Source organism: Salmo salar, chromosome ssa21 (assembly GCF_905237065.1).
Source record: "Salmo salar chromosome ssa21, Ssal_v3.1, whole genome shotgun sequence".
Lineage (NCBI taxonomy): Eukaryota > Metazoa > Chordata > Actinopteri > Salmoniformes > Salmonidae > Salmo > Salmo salar.
Window position 1 is genome coordinate 14,190,544 of NC_059462.1, and position 15,022 is coordinate 14,205,565.

Sequence of the window (15,022 nt, forward strand, 5' to 3'; positions counted from 1 at the left end):
AGAGTTCAGGGGCCTTGCTTTAATTAACAAAGTTAACCATTTTCACTGTAGTGTCCAAAACATCTTTCAAGCTTTCAGGCATTCCCTTGGCAGCAAGAGCCTCTCGGTGGATGCTGCAGTGTACCCAAGTGGGGTTGGGAGCAAATGCTTGCACGTGCGTTACCACTCCACTATGTCTCCCTGTCATGGCTTTTGCGCCATCAGTACAGATACCAACATGAGCAGCATTTGGCTACATACGGACCATTAGTGGAAAATAAAAAAGATATATAAATGGACTGTTTGAAAATGTGAAGAAAAAAATGTTTAAAAAAAAATGTAATTTAAAAAAATATATATATATTTAAAATTGAATCACATTTTTTTTGTTTGTACCCCCGACGGCATTGCCCGTACCACTGGGGTTACACGTACCCCAGTTTGGGAATACCTGCTTTAGGGGTTCTTCAAATTGAAACCCCTATACATTTTTCAAAGAAATCAGTAAAAGGACCCCACACATTATTATTATTAATGGTAACATGCATAACAATAAAAACAATAACACAATATTTTAGTTCTAAGTGTTTATTATGATTTTAGAGGCAAAGCAGAATAAAAAAATCAAAATATGAGGTAAACTCGCAGCAGAGCCCCAAGTCCAATGTGATATATCCTCTGGCTTGTTGATGTTAATGTGTTGATGTTCTCCGTATCCATAGCCAGAGTGATTTTGCAGTGCATGATGATCAGTGCATGATGATGGCCTTCCCTGTAGCTCAGTTGGTAGAGCAAGGTGTTTGCAACGCCAGGGTTGTGGGTTTGATTCCCACGGGGGGGCCAGCGCAGTAAAAAAAAATGTATGAAATGTATGCATTCACTACTGTAAGTCGCTCTGGATAAGAGTGTCTGCTAAATTACTAAAATGTAAAAACAGGTTTCCTGTTATATTCATGAGAGGTATAGGGAAGGTGAAGTCCATGAATTAAAACAATTAGAATTATACAGATGTTTAAAGAAGCTAATGACCCTCTGTGGCTAAATCATGCTGAAGCAATTTACTTTAGTGGAATCCAGCATCCTAACAGTGCACTGTGCACCGGCTAAATTCACTTTCCAGTTCACAAGAGGTTAAAACCAGATAACTGTATATAATGATGAGACTTTATTTTACCTTTATTTTACTTTAACTAGGCAAGTCAGTTAACAACAAATACTTATTTACAAAGACTGCCGCCCGCGGCCAAACCCTAACCCGGACGCTGGGATAATTGTGCACCGCTCTATTGGACTCCCAATCACGGTGTGGAATTGAACCAGGTCTGTAGTGACACCTATTGCACTAAGATGTAGTGCCTTAGACCGCTAGCCCATGTATCTGACGCTGTCTGGACAGAATTAGTATGACATCCCATAATCGTTCGGTCCAGATAGCGTCAGATACATGGTCTAAACATACTGAGACAGAGAGGCGCTGTTTCGCTCGCTCGGATGCTTCATACTGCGATGTATGCTCTTTTTTTTTTTCTGTCCGGGCGCGTCTTGGTCAAATAAATGAATATTTCAATATTTTATTTGAACGGGCAAGGAGGACATGGGACCTGGGCCACACCCTCTTCCACGCCACCTTTCCTGTGCACTGAAACGGTTTGCATACAATTAAGCTATCTGTCCAATCACTGTGTGTGCTCTCAAAGTGCAAAGTTGAAATATGTCGTAGACGGGAGGTACTTCCACGACAGAGTAGGGGCAAATGTGGCTAAGAATTGAATGGATGTCTGTGGTTTTCGCATTCTCTTCAAGGAAATCAGTTCATTTCTCATTCAAAAGACATTAGTAGAGGGCAAGTAACAAAATGCAAGATCATTGCATTGCATTCCCAGAAAAGTGGACAGCGCATGGATAAGCAACTTGATACATTGTAACATTCAGGGAAGTAAATGGACAGCATGGTATTTCACAAGTAAGTTTTACTTATACATTTTAGCGTTATTGTTTAAATTTTTTTATTTATTTTTTTGCTACAAGATGCACACTAGTTCAATTAAGGGTATTTGACAGAAGATTCCGAAAGTAGTTTGGCCAAAGCAATCTTCTCGGCGTGGAATGCCACGCAGGCAATAGCCTAGTACTACTATACTACTACCCAAACTAAAGAAACGAAGTTGAATGGGTGTTGATAAGTAGGCTATGACCCGCGAATGCATTAATAAGATATTGTGACATTATATCTAGATTTAACCCAAATAAAATGAGGGCGATAAAGATAAGGAAATACTTTAGGGGTAGTGGGAGGGTACTTGCATTTGTTTTCATTGCATCTATTATTTGGCTGCTGTTCGATATGGCAGCGCTTCGCCTGTCATTAAATGATGTTAACAGCCAACTTTTAAAAGAAAGCGTAGTAAAGGAAAGGCAGGCTGTCAGACAGCAGGCCACGAAACGTACTAAGTTAGTGCATAGGGGGTTTAAACATCCAGTACAGAGAGTAGACTTGGACCTGGACGAGGCAGGTAATAAAGATCCACTCCAGAATGACAATAAAGTCCTTGAAGTGTACAGGAAGCGAGGACCCGCTGTCAAAAATGACCCACAGTTTAAGGACAACGTGAACTCACATGAGCAACAAGGAGGGAATGCCCAACCAAAGTTAGAACATGCTGTCATCTTTAAGCATAACCAAATCGAGCCTGTGCATCTTGTCACAGTACAATTGAGTGTGCCTTTGAATACGAAAGCACCTGTCAAAGATCCTTTGCCCGTCAAAGATGTGTCAAAAAAGGCAGTGGACTTGGTGCTGGAGGATGGGAAAGTAGGACCTACGGAGAGGGATAAGATTGTGGCATTCCCTGCAGCAGTAGGCTCGAACTTTACCAAAGTGCCACCTGGTGTTCAGGAAGGAAAACATGTTGAAACGCCTGCCTCAAAAAATACAGGAGAGAACCAAGAGGGAAATATAGGCCTAGTGCAAAAAGGCAAAGAAAATAATGACTCCAAGACACAGAAGAAAGTCAAAAACTCACTTGGGCCTGGCAAACAAGAAAGCTTTATTAAAGACAAGGTTGCAGTGGACTACACAGTTAAACCTGTCAAAAAGGATGTACTCAAAGGAGAAGAGGTGATTGTCAACAAAGAGGACAAACAGATCAATGAGCTTGATAAAGGTAACCCTGAAGCCCTAAAGGAGGCCTTACCACCTACAGCAAAGCTGAAACGCCAACAAGGAGTTCCCACAAATTCTACAGTTGTTAGAAACACAGGTGTCCACAAAGTGCTGGCATTAGACATGACCCAAGCGCCTAGAGATGCCAACGCAATTGGGCAATTTGGGCAAGCAGCCATGGTGCCCAGTGACAAAGAGCAGGAGGTGAGGAACCGTTGGAATGAGGGCCATTTCAACGTCTACCTGAGTGACCAGATCCCTGTGGACCGAGCCATCCCAGACACCAGACCTCATATGTGAGTCAAACGGTTGCCTGGACCACACCATGATTACTTACTCACTCCCTCACTCATACAGTATACTAATGGTTAGTATTAAGTGACCTCTCTTTCCATTTGTTGTTCTGCAGGTGTTCTGAGAGTGTGGTCCATGATTACTTGCCCACCACCAGTGTGATCTTCTGCTTTGTGGACGAGGTATGGTCCACTTTGCTCCGGTCTGTCCACAGTGTCCTCAACCGGTCTCCACCACACCTTCTCAAAGAGATCATCTTGGTGGATGACTTTAGTACCAAAGGTAAGAATGGGCAAAAGCTATACAATTGTTTAGATATACAGTACCAGTCAAAAGTTTGGACACCTACTCATTCAAGGTTTTTTTTTTTTTAAATGTATTTTCACTGTCTTCTATGTTGTAGAATAATAGTGAAGACTTATAAACTATGAAATAACACATTGAATCATGTAGTAACCAAAAAAAGTGAAACAAATGAAAATATATTGTAGATTCTTCAAAGTAGCCACCCTTTGCCTTGATGACAGCTTTACACTCTTGGCATTCTCTCAACCAGCTTCACCTGGAATGCTTTTCCAACAGTCTTGAAGGAGTTCCCACATATGCTGAGCACTTTCCTTCACTCTGTGGTCCAACTCATCCCAAACGATCTCAATTGGGTTGAGGTCGGGTGATTGTGGAGGCCAGGTCATCTGATGCAGCACTCCAGCACACTCCTCCTCCTTGGTCAAATAGCCTTTGTACAGCCTTTACATTGTCCTGTTGAAAAATAAATGATAGTACCACTAAGCGCAAACCAGATAGGATGGCGTATCGCTGCAGAATCCCGTGGTAGCCATGCTGGTTAAATGTGCCTTGAATTCTAAGTAAATCAGACGGTGTCACCAGCAAAGCATCACACCACCTCCTCCATGCTTCACAGTGGGAACCACACATGCAGAGATCATCCATTCACCTACTCTGCGTCTCACAAAGGCACGGCGGTTGGAACCAAAAATCTCATTCTCAAATCAAAGGACAAATGTCTAATGTCCATTGCTCGTGTTTCTTGGCCCAAGCAAGTCTCTTATTATTGGTGTCCTTTTAGTAGTGGTTTCTTTGCAACAATTTGACTATGAAGGCCTGATTCACACTGTCCTCAGAACAGTTGCTGTCTATTACTTGAACTCTGTGAAGCAGTTATTTGGGCTGCAATTTCTGAGGCTGGTAACTCTAATGAACTTATCCTCTGCAGCAGAGGTAACTCTGGGTCTTCCTTTCCTGTGGCGGTCGTCATGAGAGCCAGTTTCATCATAGCTCTTGATGGTTTTTGCTACTGCACTTGAAGAAACTTTCAAAGTTCTTGAAATGTTCCGCATTGACTGACCTTCATGTCTTAAAGTAATGATGGACTGTCGTTTCTCGTTGCTTATTTGAGCTCTTCATGCCATAATATGGACTTGGTCTTTTACCAAATAGAGCTATTTTCTGTATAGCAACCCTAACTTGTCACAACACAACTGATTGGCTCAAACGCATTAAGAAGGAAAGAAATTCCACAAGTTAACTTTTAACAAGGCACACCTGTTAATTGAAATGCATTCCAGGTGACTACCTCCTGAAGCTGGTTGAGAGAATGTCAAAGAGTGTGCAAAGCTGTCATCAATGCAACGGGTGCCTACTTTGAATAATCTGAAATATATTTTGGTTTGTTTAACAATTTTACTTTTAGTTGGTTACTACATGTGTTATTTCAGAGTTTTGATGTCTTCACTATTATTCTACAATGTAAAAAAATAAAATAACCCTTGAATGAGTAGGTGTGTCCAAACTTTTGACTGGTTGTGTGTGTGTGTGTGTACACAACATTTAATAGGATGTCTTTGGGAGGGGCTTTCCTGGTAAACAGAAAGGGAGCAAATGTCTAACTGGCCTCTTGGAGACAGGCCCTTTTCTATATACTAATCAGACAGCACCAAATGTTCTGCAAACACCAGCCTGAGAAGCGTGTAGGAAGTCAACAACAAAGTCAGTGACTAAAATAAAGTGCATTTAAAATCAGTGTGTTCTCAGTCCTTGTACCTCCAGTCTGCGTCAATCATTATCAACAGATACTCCAGAGAATAGTCCTTAACATTCAGCAAGTCTAGTGACCATCAACCCGGACCTTGCATTTCACAAACAGAACACTGGAAATGATGTCTATTACAGGAAGGGGAACTGTATAAATATGCATAACATTGTGTTAAAGTGTTGTTTTTCTATAGAGGTTTGTATATTTTCAGCCAGTAGTTTTGAAAGTAGTGCTCACAAGCCAAAACGGGTCCCTGAAAATTGTGTACGATGTCATCCATTTCGTATATGTTACGTCCAGCAATTCGTATGACCTGTTACCAATTCCAATTTATACAATATTTTACAAATGTGTAAGTGCTTTCACTATGAAAGGTATGAGCGTGCAACTCAATTGAACAAAATATTTGAAGTATTGATTGTAAGGATTGCTTGGCTTTCTCCACCAGGCGACGATTACAGATGTTTTGTTATGCCTGTATGAACTGTACATTTACACGTGGAGTTCAAAACCATAAGGTTTTAAAAAAAATAGACGAGGTTTTCAAAATCCTGTTCATTCTCTTTAATCGCTATAAATTAAATATAAACTTTATTAATCTTGGAGACATCTTAAGAGTTTTTCCTGCACAGGTGATGTCGCACTCTGCCCAAATGACTTATAGCTTACAATTAGGGCCTGGAGTTTTTCCTGGCCAGGTTTCATGGTCGGGAGGATAAACTCAAGGCCGTAAGCTTACTTGCCCTCATCCACTCTCTCAGAATATCTCAAGGACCATCTGGATGTGTATATGTCCCAGTATCCCAAAGTACGGATCGTCCGTCTGAAGGAGAGGCAGGGCTTGATCCGAGCTAGGCTGGCAGGAGCCGCCATTGCCAAAGGTAACCAACCACATCCTGCTGTCACCGCTTCCTCATACATTTGTTTGCTGTATAAACAAAATATCCTATACAAATAATCTCAATCCTGTCCTCCCATATATGTGGCAGCCAGGCGTCCCGGTGGTTTTGAGTTTGTCTCCAGCGGGTTTGTTTGCATTTCTCACAGGTGACGTTTTGACCTTTCTTGACTCGCATATCGAATGCAACGTGGGCTGGCTGGAACCTCTCCTGGAGAGAGTGTACATGGACCGGAGGAAAGTGGCCTGCCCAGTCATCGAAGTCATCAGTGACAAGGACATGAGGTAATGTGTTTATTGCCACTTATACATTATGCCTGCGTCCCAGAGCCCCATGGGCCCTGGTCAAAAGTAGTGCACTATATAGGGACTAGGGAATCATTTGGGACGCCTCCTGGGCCATATGGACAAAAATGCATATCAGGATAAATTTACTGAATTATCATGATAACTAATGATAAGTTGAGCGATAAATGTATAACATTGACGTGCATCAGTTACTTTTCTAGGTGCCTCTGAATGTTGTAGCTATCAATTGTCCCATTTAGTAATAGCCCATATTAGCAGCCCATATTAGCAGCCTTATTCCATTCTCTAGTGTAGGCTGCTTATCGTAATTATGAGTAAAATGTCCTCTGTAGTCGGTTCGGTCGGCGTTGATAATTTTCGGTTTATGGTCACAGTTTGAGTTATTATTCAACCTCATTGTCCAAATTATGGTCTGTCGGTACCCTGTGGGGGGGCACAATGTCTCATAGGGATATTTCGAAAGGTCTATGCACCTAGTGGGCCATTCTCGCTCGGACAAAGCTCACTTAGCTGACTATGTCCCTAGTGTTGCAAAATGTGCGACAGCAATGGTAGCTTTCTGTGTGTTACCTACACGTAACATATCATTAGAACGCTTCGATTCACAGCTATCCGTCTGACACATTTTCAGCAGACCTTTGACCCTAAGGGTTCATATTGTAATTACCTGTGTACACTGGTGTTAAAAAGAAAAACTGATAACCCTAGCTTCTTTTTATACATCCAGGTTTGATGCAACATCCTGTTTACTGGAAGTCAGTCCTTGTAATGTTGATTTCAGGCTCCTGTGTGATATTAATCAGATTCATCTGAGTTTTGTGCATTTAGTTCCCTCATGCATTATTCCTCCAGTAATGTAACATTTGGCTAATTATGTTTTGTGTTTTTACAGCTATGTGTTGGTTGACAACTTCCAAAGAGGGGTGTTCAAATGGCCCTTGGTGTTTGGGTGGAGCACGTTATCAAAGGACACCATCAAGAAGAATCACATGAAGGATTCAGATCCCATCAGGTAGTGCTGTATTTCATTACACCCCTCGTGACTGTTCATTCACATAGTGATGGTTGCAGATGAGTTCAACAACTTCAGGAATGCATTCCTCCTCCATTTCCTTGAGGTAATCATCGATCTATACATGATTGAATAGGTCAAAGCTAGGTTACGCTTACTTATTACTTTCACCAATCCAACCAAATGAGATCAGAGATTACTTGAAGGGGCCAAGGTCTGACTCATATCCTGATTCCTTTGTGAGAGTTGATAAGACCTAGGAGGAATGTTTTTGTGTTCTTCACTTTCTCAATCTTTGTGCTAACTGGGTTGTAGTCATTAGTGTGCACTGTAGCAAAATGTTTTGCAACAGAAAATGAAAAGAAGTGTTTCTAATTGGACAAGTTCAGGTAGTCCTTCTCTGTTTCAGTTCATTTTCTTCCGTTTGGTGCCTAATGAATACAACCCTGGACTGTGTTTTGTTCCTCAGATGTCCTGTCATGGCAGGAGGCCTTTTCTCCATCGATAAGAAGTACTTCTATGAACTGGGCTCTTATGATCCTGGCCTGGATGTATGGGGTGGAGAGAACATGGAAATCTCTTTTAAGGTAAGTTGTAGAGCTGGGCGACATGGACAAAAATCCATATCGCGATAAATTGCCTGTATTGATGCGATAACGATAAATGGAAGGATATTAACATTCATGTGCACCCCAGTTGTTTTTTTTAATGGTAATTTAAACCAGAGTTTGCTATACTGCTTCTTATTGTAATGAACGATATCAGCAAAATGACTGCGTTAAATGTGTCTAATTGCCGGTTTATCGTCCCAGCTCTAGTCATTGGGACACATTTTCCCGTGTTTTATTAGAGATTAGTCTGTTTGCAGATCGATTTGAACGAGAGGTTTGATATTCGCAACCTGGTTTAGGATTACACCGTTAGCTCTGCCCTTAACTCTGACTCATGATCAAGGCTGCTTCGCAAATGCCATCCTATTCCCTACATAGTGCACTACTTTCGCCCAGAGCCCTATGAGCAAAAATAGGGTGCCATTTGGGATGCTTCTCAAATGATCTGATCACACCTTATGTTGTTGATTTTTTTTATGATATTTTTTTTGTTGTTGCAGATTTGGATGTGTGGAGGTGAGATCGAGATCATCCCGTGTTCCCGAGTGGGGCATATTTTCCGAGGCGAGAACCCGTACAAGTTTCCCAAGGACAGGCAGAAGACGGTTGAGCGTAACCTGGCCAGGGTGGCAGAGGTGTGGCTGGATGAGTACAGGGACCTGTTCTACGGCCATGGATACCTCCATCTGTTGGATAGGAGTGTCATCGACATCGGCAACCTCACAGACCAGATCGAACTCCGGAAGAAGCTTGAGTGCAAGAGCTTCAAGTGGTACCTGGACAACGTGTACCCAGACATGGTCGCTCCGCTGGTCAAAGCTGAGGGGCTGGTAGGTGTACTTTTTTACAGTAATAAATGATATTAATGGACGGATTGGATTTACAGTATATGGTGCTTTTCCAGATGCTCAAAGCGTTTACATGGTATGAACCTTATTGCTGCAGTTTCTAACTACGTTTGACACACTTCTAATCATTGTCTTTATTAAGCGATTGATTGATTCATCAATAGGAATCCAGTTTTTGCTTTTAGGCTGTTTACCCTTAGAATATATCACATTGTTTCTCTTTTTCTGGGAAACAATTGTTACTCTTTACTTCTCCAGTTAAATTATCCCTCATCTTGATGTTGAGAGACAATTGTACTTTTTTTTTCTGTGGTGGGGTGGGGGGTTGTTTTCTTGCCTCCTCTCAATGCCTCTGCAACTCAGACAGAGATGTCAATTGTCCTCTTATCTGAACAAAGAGTGACTGTCTCGTCAGGCTTGTGACAGTTCTGTCAGCATTTGTTGAAGGCACAGAGTGAAAGAAAGGAGAAGCCTTCCTACTGTCAATATGGTGCAGTGACACTACCTATGTAAAGAAAATGTTATGACTGCTCTAGGCATTGTCATGTAATGTTATACCTGTGATCCTCCTTTGCTAGGTTTTCAATCGTGGAGTCAGAAAATGCCTCGCTCTGCAGGATGGCTCCCTTGCCTTTGAGATATGTGATCTCAGCAAGCTGGTAAATACTCACAGCTTCCACATTTGATAGGAAATGCTTTTTTTATGGCTATAACACATTGCATAGCTCCAGATGTGTGCTCACTATGGAATTCCTGTTTTAATTCAACACACACCCAACCGGTCTTCAAAACCCCCGTAGTTGTCATGAAGTCTGATTTATATGACCGACACTAAGGATGCATCCCAAATTACACCCAATTCCCTAGATGGTGCACTACCCTACGGGCCCTGGTCAAAAGCAGTGCCGTAAATAGGTAATAAGAGAGCCTGCATCCCAAATGGCAAACTCTTCCCCTCTGTCCCTAAACCTCAGAGTCAACACTTCAATTACACCTGGATGAGGCACGTTCGCCAGAAGGATGTCTGCGTCACTGCTCATGGCAAAGGGACCAGTCTGGCTCTGCAGCCGTGTGACAACACCAAGCCACAGCTACGCTGGCTCCACAAGGCCACCAACTCGGCTCTGGTAGGTTCACTTTACAATAGTGGTTTTCTGAATCTTGGTTTTGAGGAGAGTGTTAAGTCATTCCTGAGCCGAGCCGCTTATAAGTGTCGGCGTTGCATGCGGCATATTTACAGTGTGCGAGGAGGAAATTCAGCAACTCTTGGAGGATGGCAGATGTTGAGAACGGCGTTTTTTACTGTTGAAACCAACTATTTTCGGCCCGTAGCTTTCATCAGGGTTTTGCACCTGAATTCACAACACCTTGGTTGGAGCGGGTGGTAGCCAGCAGTGTTCCTTTCAGTTGCTGGATGAAAGTCACCATTATGCAGATGGTGATTTGGTGGTATTCCCCTGTGTTCTCTTTGCTCAGGTGGAGCACCTCATAGCGGAGAATAGTCCCCGGCGTATGTGCCTGGAGGCTGGGGCTCTGGATGACAGCATACAGCTGAAGGAGTGCGAGTCTACCAGTCACTACCAGAAGTGGCAGTTCACACACTACCACACTGTGTGATGGGAGTACAGGACTACAGTACTGTTCCTGCTTTAGAGATTGACACTAAAGAACTTGACTGTACTGTATGCATTTGGATGTTTTCAGTGTATTTCTGCAATGGGATATGCATGGTGCTGCTGGTGTGAGGGTGGTGTTGGGACGTGCAATGCTTTTATTTTTTTTTTACTTCTCCTTTTTATCATGATTGACCTTCACTTGGAATTTTGAATTTTTGCATGACTGAGGGCCCCGGAATGATTTGAAAGGACAGCTGTTACACTGTGTAATTACAGGTTTGTATTTGGTGGCATAGTTTACTGGTGTAGGCTATACAAATAAATAATTGTTGCATACTTGTATGCAGTGGGTTGTGAAAGTATTCACCCCCCCTTGGCATTTTTCCTATTTTGTTGCCTTACAACCTGGAATTAAAATTGATTTTTATGGGGGGGGTTTGTATCATTTGATTTACACAACATGCCTACCACTTTGAAGATGCAAAATATTTTTCCTTGTGAAACAGACAAGAAGTAAGGCAAAAAAACAGAACTTGAGCGTGCATAACTATTCACCCTCCCAAAGTCAATACTTTGTAGAGCCACCTTTTGCAGCAATTACAGCTGCAAGTCTCTTGGGGTATGTCTCCATAAGCTTGGCACGTCTAGCCACTGGGATTTTTGCCCATTCTTCAAGGCAAAACTGCTCCAGCTCCTTCAAGTTGGATGGGTTCCGCTGGTGTACAGCAGTCTTTTTAAGTCATACCACAGATTCTCAATTGGATTGAGGTCTGGGCTTTGACTAGGCCATTCCAAGACATTTAAATGTTTCCCCTTAAACCACTCGAGTGTTGCTTTAGCAGAATGCTTAGGGTCATTGTCCTGGAAGGTGAACGTCCATCCCAGTCTCAAATCTCTGGAAGACTGAAACAGGTTTCCTTCAATTTCCCTGTATTTAGCGCCATCCATCATTCCTTCTATTCTGACCAGTTTCCCAGTCCCTGCCGATGGGGAAAAACATCCCCACAGCATGATGCTGCCACCACCATTCTTCACTGTGGGGATGGTATTCTCGGGGTGTTGGGTTTGCCCCAGACATAGCGTTTTCCTTGATGGCCAAAAAGCTCAATTTTAGTATCATCTGACCAGAGTACCTTCTTCCATATGTTTGGAGTCTCCCACATGCCTTTTGGTGAACACCAAACATTTTTTCTTTAAGAAATGGCTTTTTTCAGGCCACTCTTCTGTAAAGCCAAGCTCTGTGGAGTGTACAGCTTAAAGTGGTCCTATGGACAGATGCTCCAATCTCCGCTGTGGCGCTTTGCAGCTCCTTCGGGGTTCTTTTTGGTCTCTTTGTTGCCTCTCTGATTAGTGCCCTCCTTGCCTGGTCTGTGAGTTTGTGGGTGGCCCTCTCTTGGCAGGTTTGTTGTGGTGCCGTGTTCTTTAATAATGGATTTGATAGTGCTCAGTGGGATGTTCAAAGTTTCCGTTTTTTTCTTTTAACCCAACCCTGTGTGTGTGTGTGTGTGTGTGTGTGTGTGTGTGTGTCCTGTATATACACTAAGATCATGTGACACAGATTGCACACAGTTGAACTTAAAAAAAAAAAAACTAAATATGTGACTTCTGAAGGTAATTGGTTGCACCAGATCTTATTTAGGGGCTTCATAACAAAGGGGATGAATACATATGCACGCACCACTTTTCCGTTGGACTATTTTGTCTGTTCATTACATGAAACACAAATAAAAATCCACTTAAATTACAGGTAATGCAACAAAATTGGAAAAATGCCAAGGGGGTGAATACTTTTACAAGGCACTGTGTGTACATATGTATGTGTATATAAGCTCTGTGGTTTACTCAAATTACTGTGAGCTTGTATAGAGGGTGTGACTCTCTTTAGCGTTATAGCCTACAGTTTACTTGCCGTTAGTCAACACCTCCACTAACTTTTGTGTGTGTGTGCGCCAGCTCATGCTTTTCACTAGTGTACTGTTGCTCTCACTTTTTGAGGTCTTTGGTTTTACATGCATGTTCACCAGCTTTGCAAAAAAATGAATTCTCATGCCTTGGCAAATCAATCACGAATGTGCCTTGATTATTTACATGAGGACTTGTACCAAGTATTTGTTTCTTGCAGATGTCCTATATACAGTTGAAATTGGAAGTTTACATGCATCTTAGCCAAATGCATTTAAACTCAGTTTTTCACAATTCCTGACATTTAATCCTAGTAAAAATGCCCTGTCTTAGGTCAGTTAGGATCACCACTTAATTTTAAGAATGTGAAATGTCAGAATAATAGTAGAGAATTATTTATTTCAGTTTTTATGTCTTTCATCACATTCCGAGTGGGTCAGAAGTTTACACACTCAATTAGTATTTGGTTGCATTGCCTTTAAATTGTTTAACTTGGCTCAAACGTTTCGGGTAGCCTTCCACAAGCTTCCCACAATAAGTTGGGTGAATTTTGGCCCATTCCTCCTGATTTTCTATAGGATTGAGGTCAGGGCTTTGTGATGGCCACTCCAATACCTTGACTTTGTTGTCCTTAAGCCATTTTGCCATAACTTTGGAAGTATGCTTGTGGTCATTGTCCATTTGAAAGACCCATTTGCGACCAAGCTTTAACTTCCTGACTGATGTCTTGAGATGTTGCTTCAATATTTCCACATAACTTTCCATCCTCATGATGCCATCTATTTTGTGAAGTGCACGAGTCCCTCCTGCAGCAAAGCACCACCACAACATGATGCTGCCACCCCCGTGCTTCACGGTTGGGATGATGTTCTTCGGCTTGCAAGCCTCCCCCTTTTTCCTCCAAACATAACGATGGTCATTATGGCCAAACAGTTATATTTTTGTTTCATCAGACCAGAGGACATTTCTCCAGAAAGTATGATCTTTGTTCCCATGTGCAGTTGCAAACCATAGTCTGGCTTTCTTTATGGCGGTTTTGGAGCAGTGGCTTCTTCCTTACTGAGCGGCCTTTCAGGTTATGTCGATATAGAACTCGTTTTACTGTGGATATAGATACTTTTGTACCTGTTTCTTCCAGCATCTTCACAAGGTCCTTTGCTGTTCTGGGATTGATTTGCACTTTTCGCACCAAAGTACGTTCATCTCTAGGAGACAGAATGCGTCTCCTTCTTGAGCGGTATGACGGCTGCGTGGTCCCATGGTGTTTATACTTGCGTACTAGTGTTTGTACAGATGAACGTGGTACCTTCAGGCGTTTGGAAATTGCTCCCAAGGATGAACCAGACTTGTTGAGGTCTTGGCTGATTTCTTTTGATTTTCCCATGGTGTCAAGCAAAAGAGACACTGAGTTTGAAGGTAGGTCTTGAAATACATCCACAGGTACACCTCAAATGATGTCATTTAGCCTATCAGAAGCTTCTAAAGCCATGACATCATTTTCTGGAATTTTCCACGCTGTTTAAAGGCACAGTCAACTTAGTGTATGTAAACTTCTGACCCACTGGAATTATGTTACAGTGAATTAATCTAAACAATGGTTGGAAAAATTACTTGTGTCATGCACAAAGTAGATGTGCTAACCGACTTGCCAAAACTATAGTTTGTTAACAAGAAATTTGTGGAGTGGTTGAAAAACGAGTTTTAATGATTCCAACCTAGGTGTATGTAAACTTCTGACTTCAACTGTATTTTAGCATTCCATTTGACTGCACAATTGCCCATATCTCTTCCTGTTTCAGTGCCAGATGGCTGGATATTTTATGCCACTTTGATTTAATGTAAATAGATCTGTTCTGTCCTTGTACCATTTTTACTGTTTGAAATATCATTTGATGTACAAATTTAAATGCATGCAGTGTGCATGAGTCTGTGTAGGCATTACATATCACAGCTTTGTTAAAGACATCTATCTGATATTTCTTTATTGAGATAAAAATTTAATTTGCATTATGAGTCAGCTCCGGGTTGAAGTTTTCCCTAGGTACAGATCTATGATCAGCTTCCCCTCCCCAATTCTAACCTCAGTGATTAGTGGGGGACATTTCAAACTGACCCAAGATCAGTGTCTAGGGGAAGCTTTACCCTACACTATATGGCTCGACTGGTATAATAAGAGCTGCTTGTTTTTTTTGTTTTTTACTATGGTTGTAGGTTTAGTGCGTACTGTATGTACATTTCTTTAACAATAGAGGGGACTGTTGATACCAAAGATGAACGATGGGATTTTCTTTCTCCAAATTCACACACATCAATGTTTAATTTCCTTTAATGAATAGA

General features: G+C 41.9%; 1 protein-coding gene across 1 annotated transcript; it reads left to right on the plus strand.

Moving 5' to 3' along the window:
* Positions 1-1,636: 1,636 nt before the first annotated feature.
* LOC106581818 (polypeptide N-acetylgalactosaminyltransferase 5) lies at positions 1,637-11,214 on the plus strand. Its single transcript, XM_014164195.2, has 10 exons — positions 1,637-3,438; positions 3,552-3,718; positions 6,251-6,370; positions 6,537-6,672; positions 7,589-7,708; positions 8,178-8,295; positions 8,820-9,149; positions 9,746-9,826; positions 10,142-10,294; positions 10,644-11,214. The coding sequence occupies exons 1-10, from the start codon at positions 2,231-2,233 to the stop codon at positions 10,782-10,784; spliced, it is 2,574 nt and encodes an 857-aa protein (XP_014019670.2). The 5' UTR covers positions 1,637-2,230; the 3' UTR covers positions 10,785-11,214.
* Positions 11,215-15,022: the final 3,808 nt, after the last annotated feature.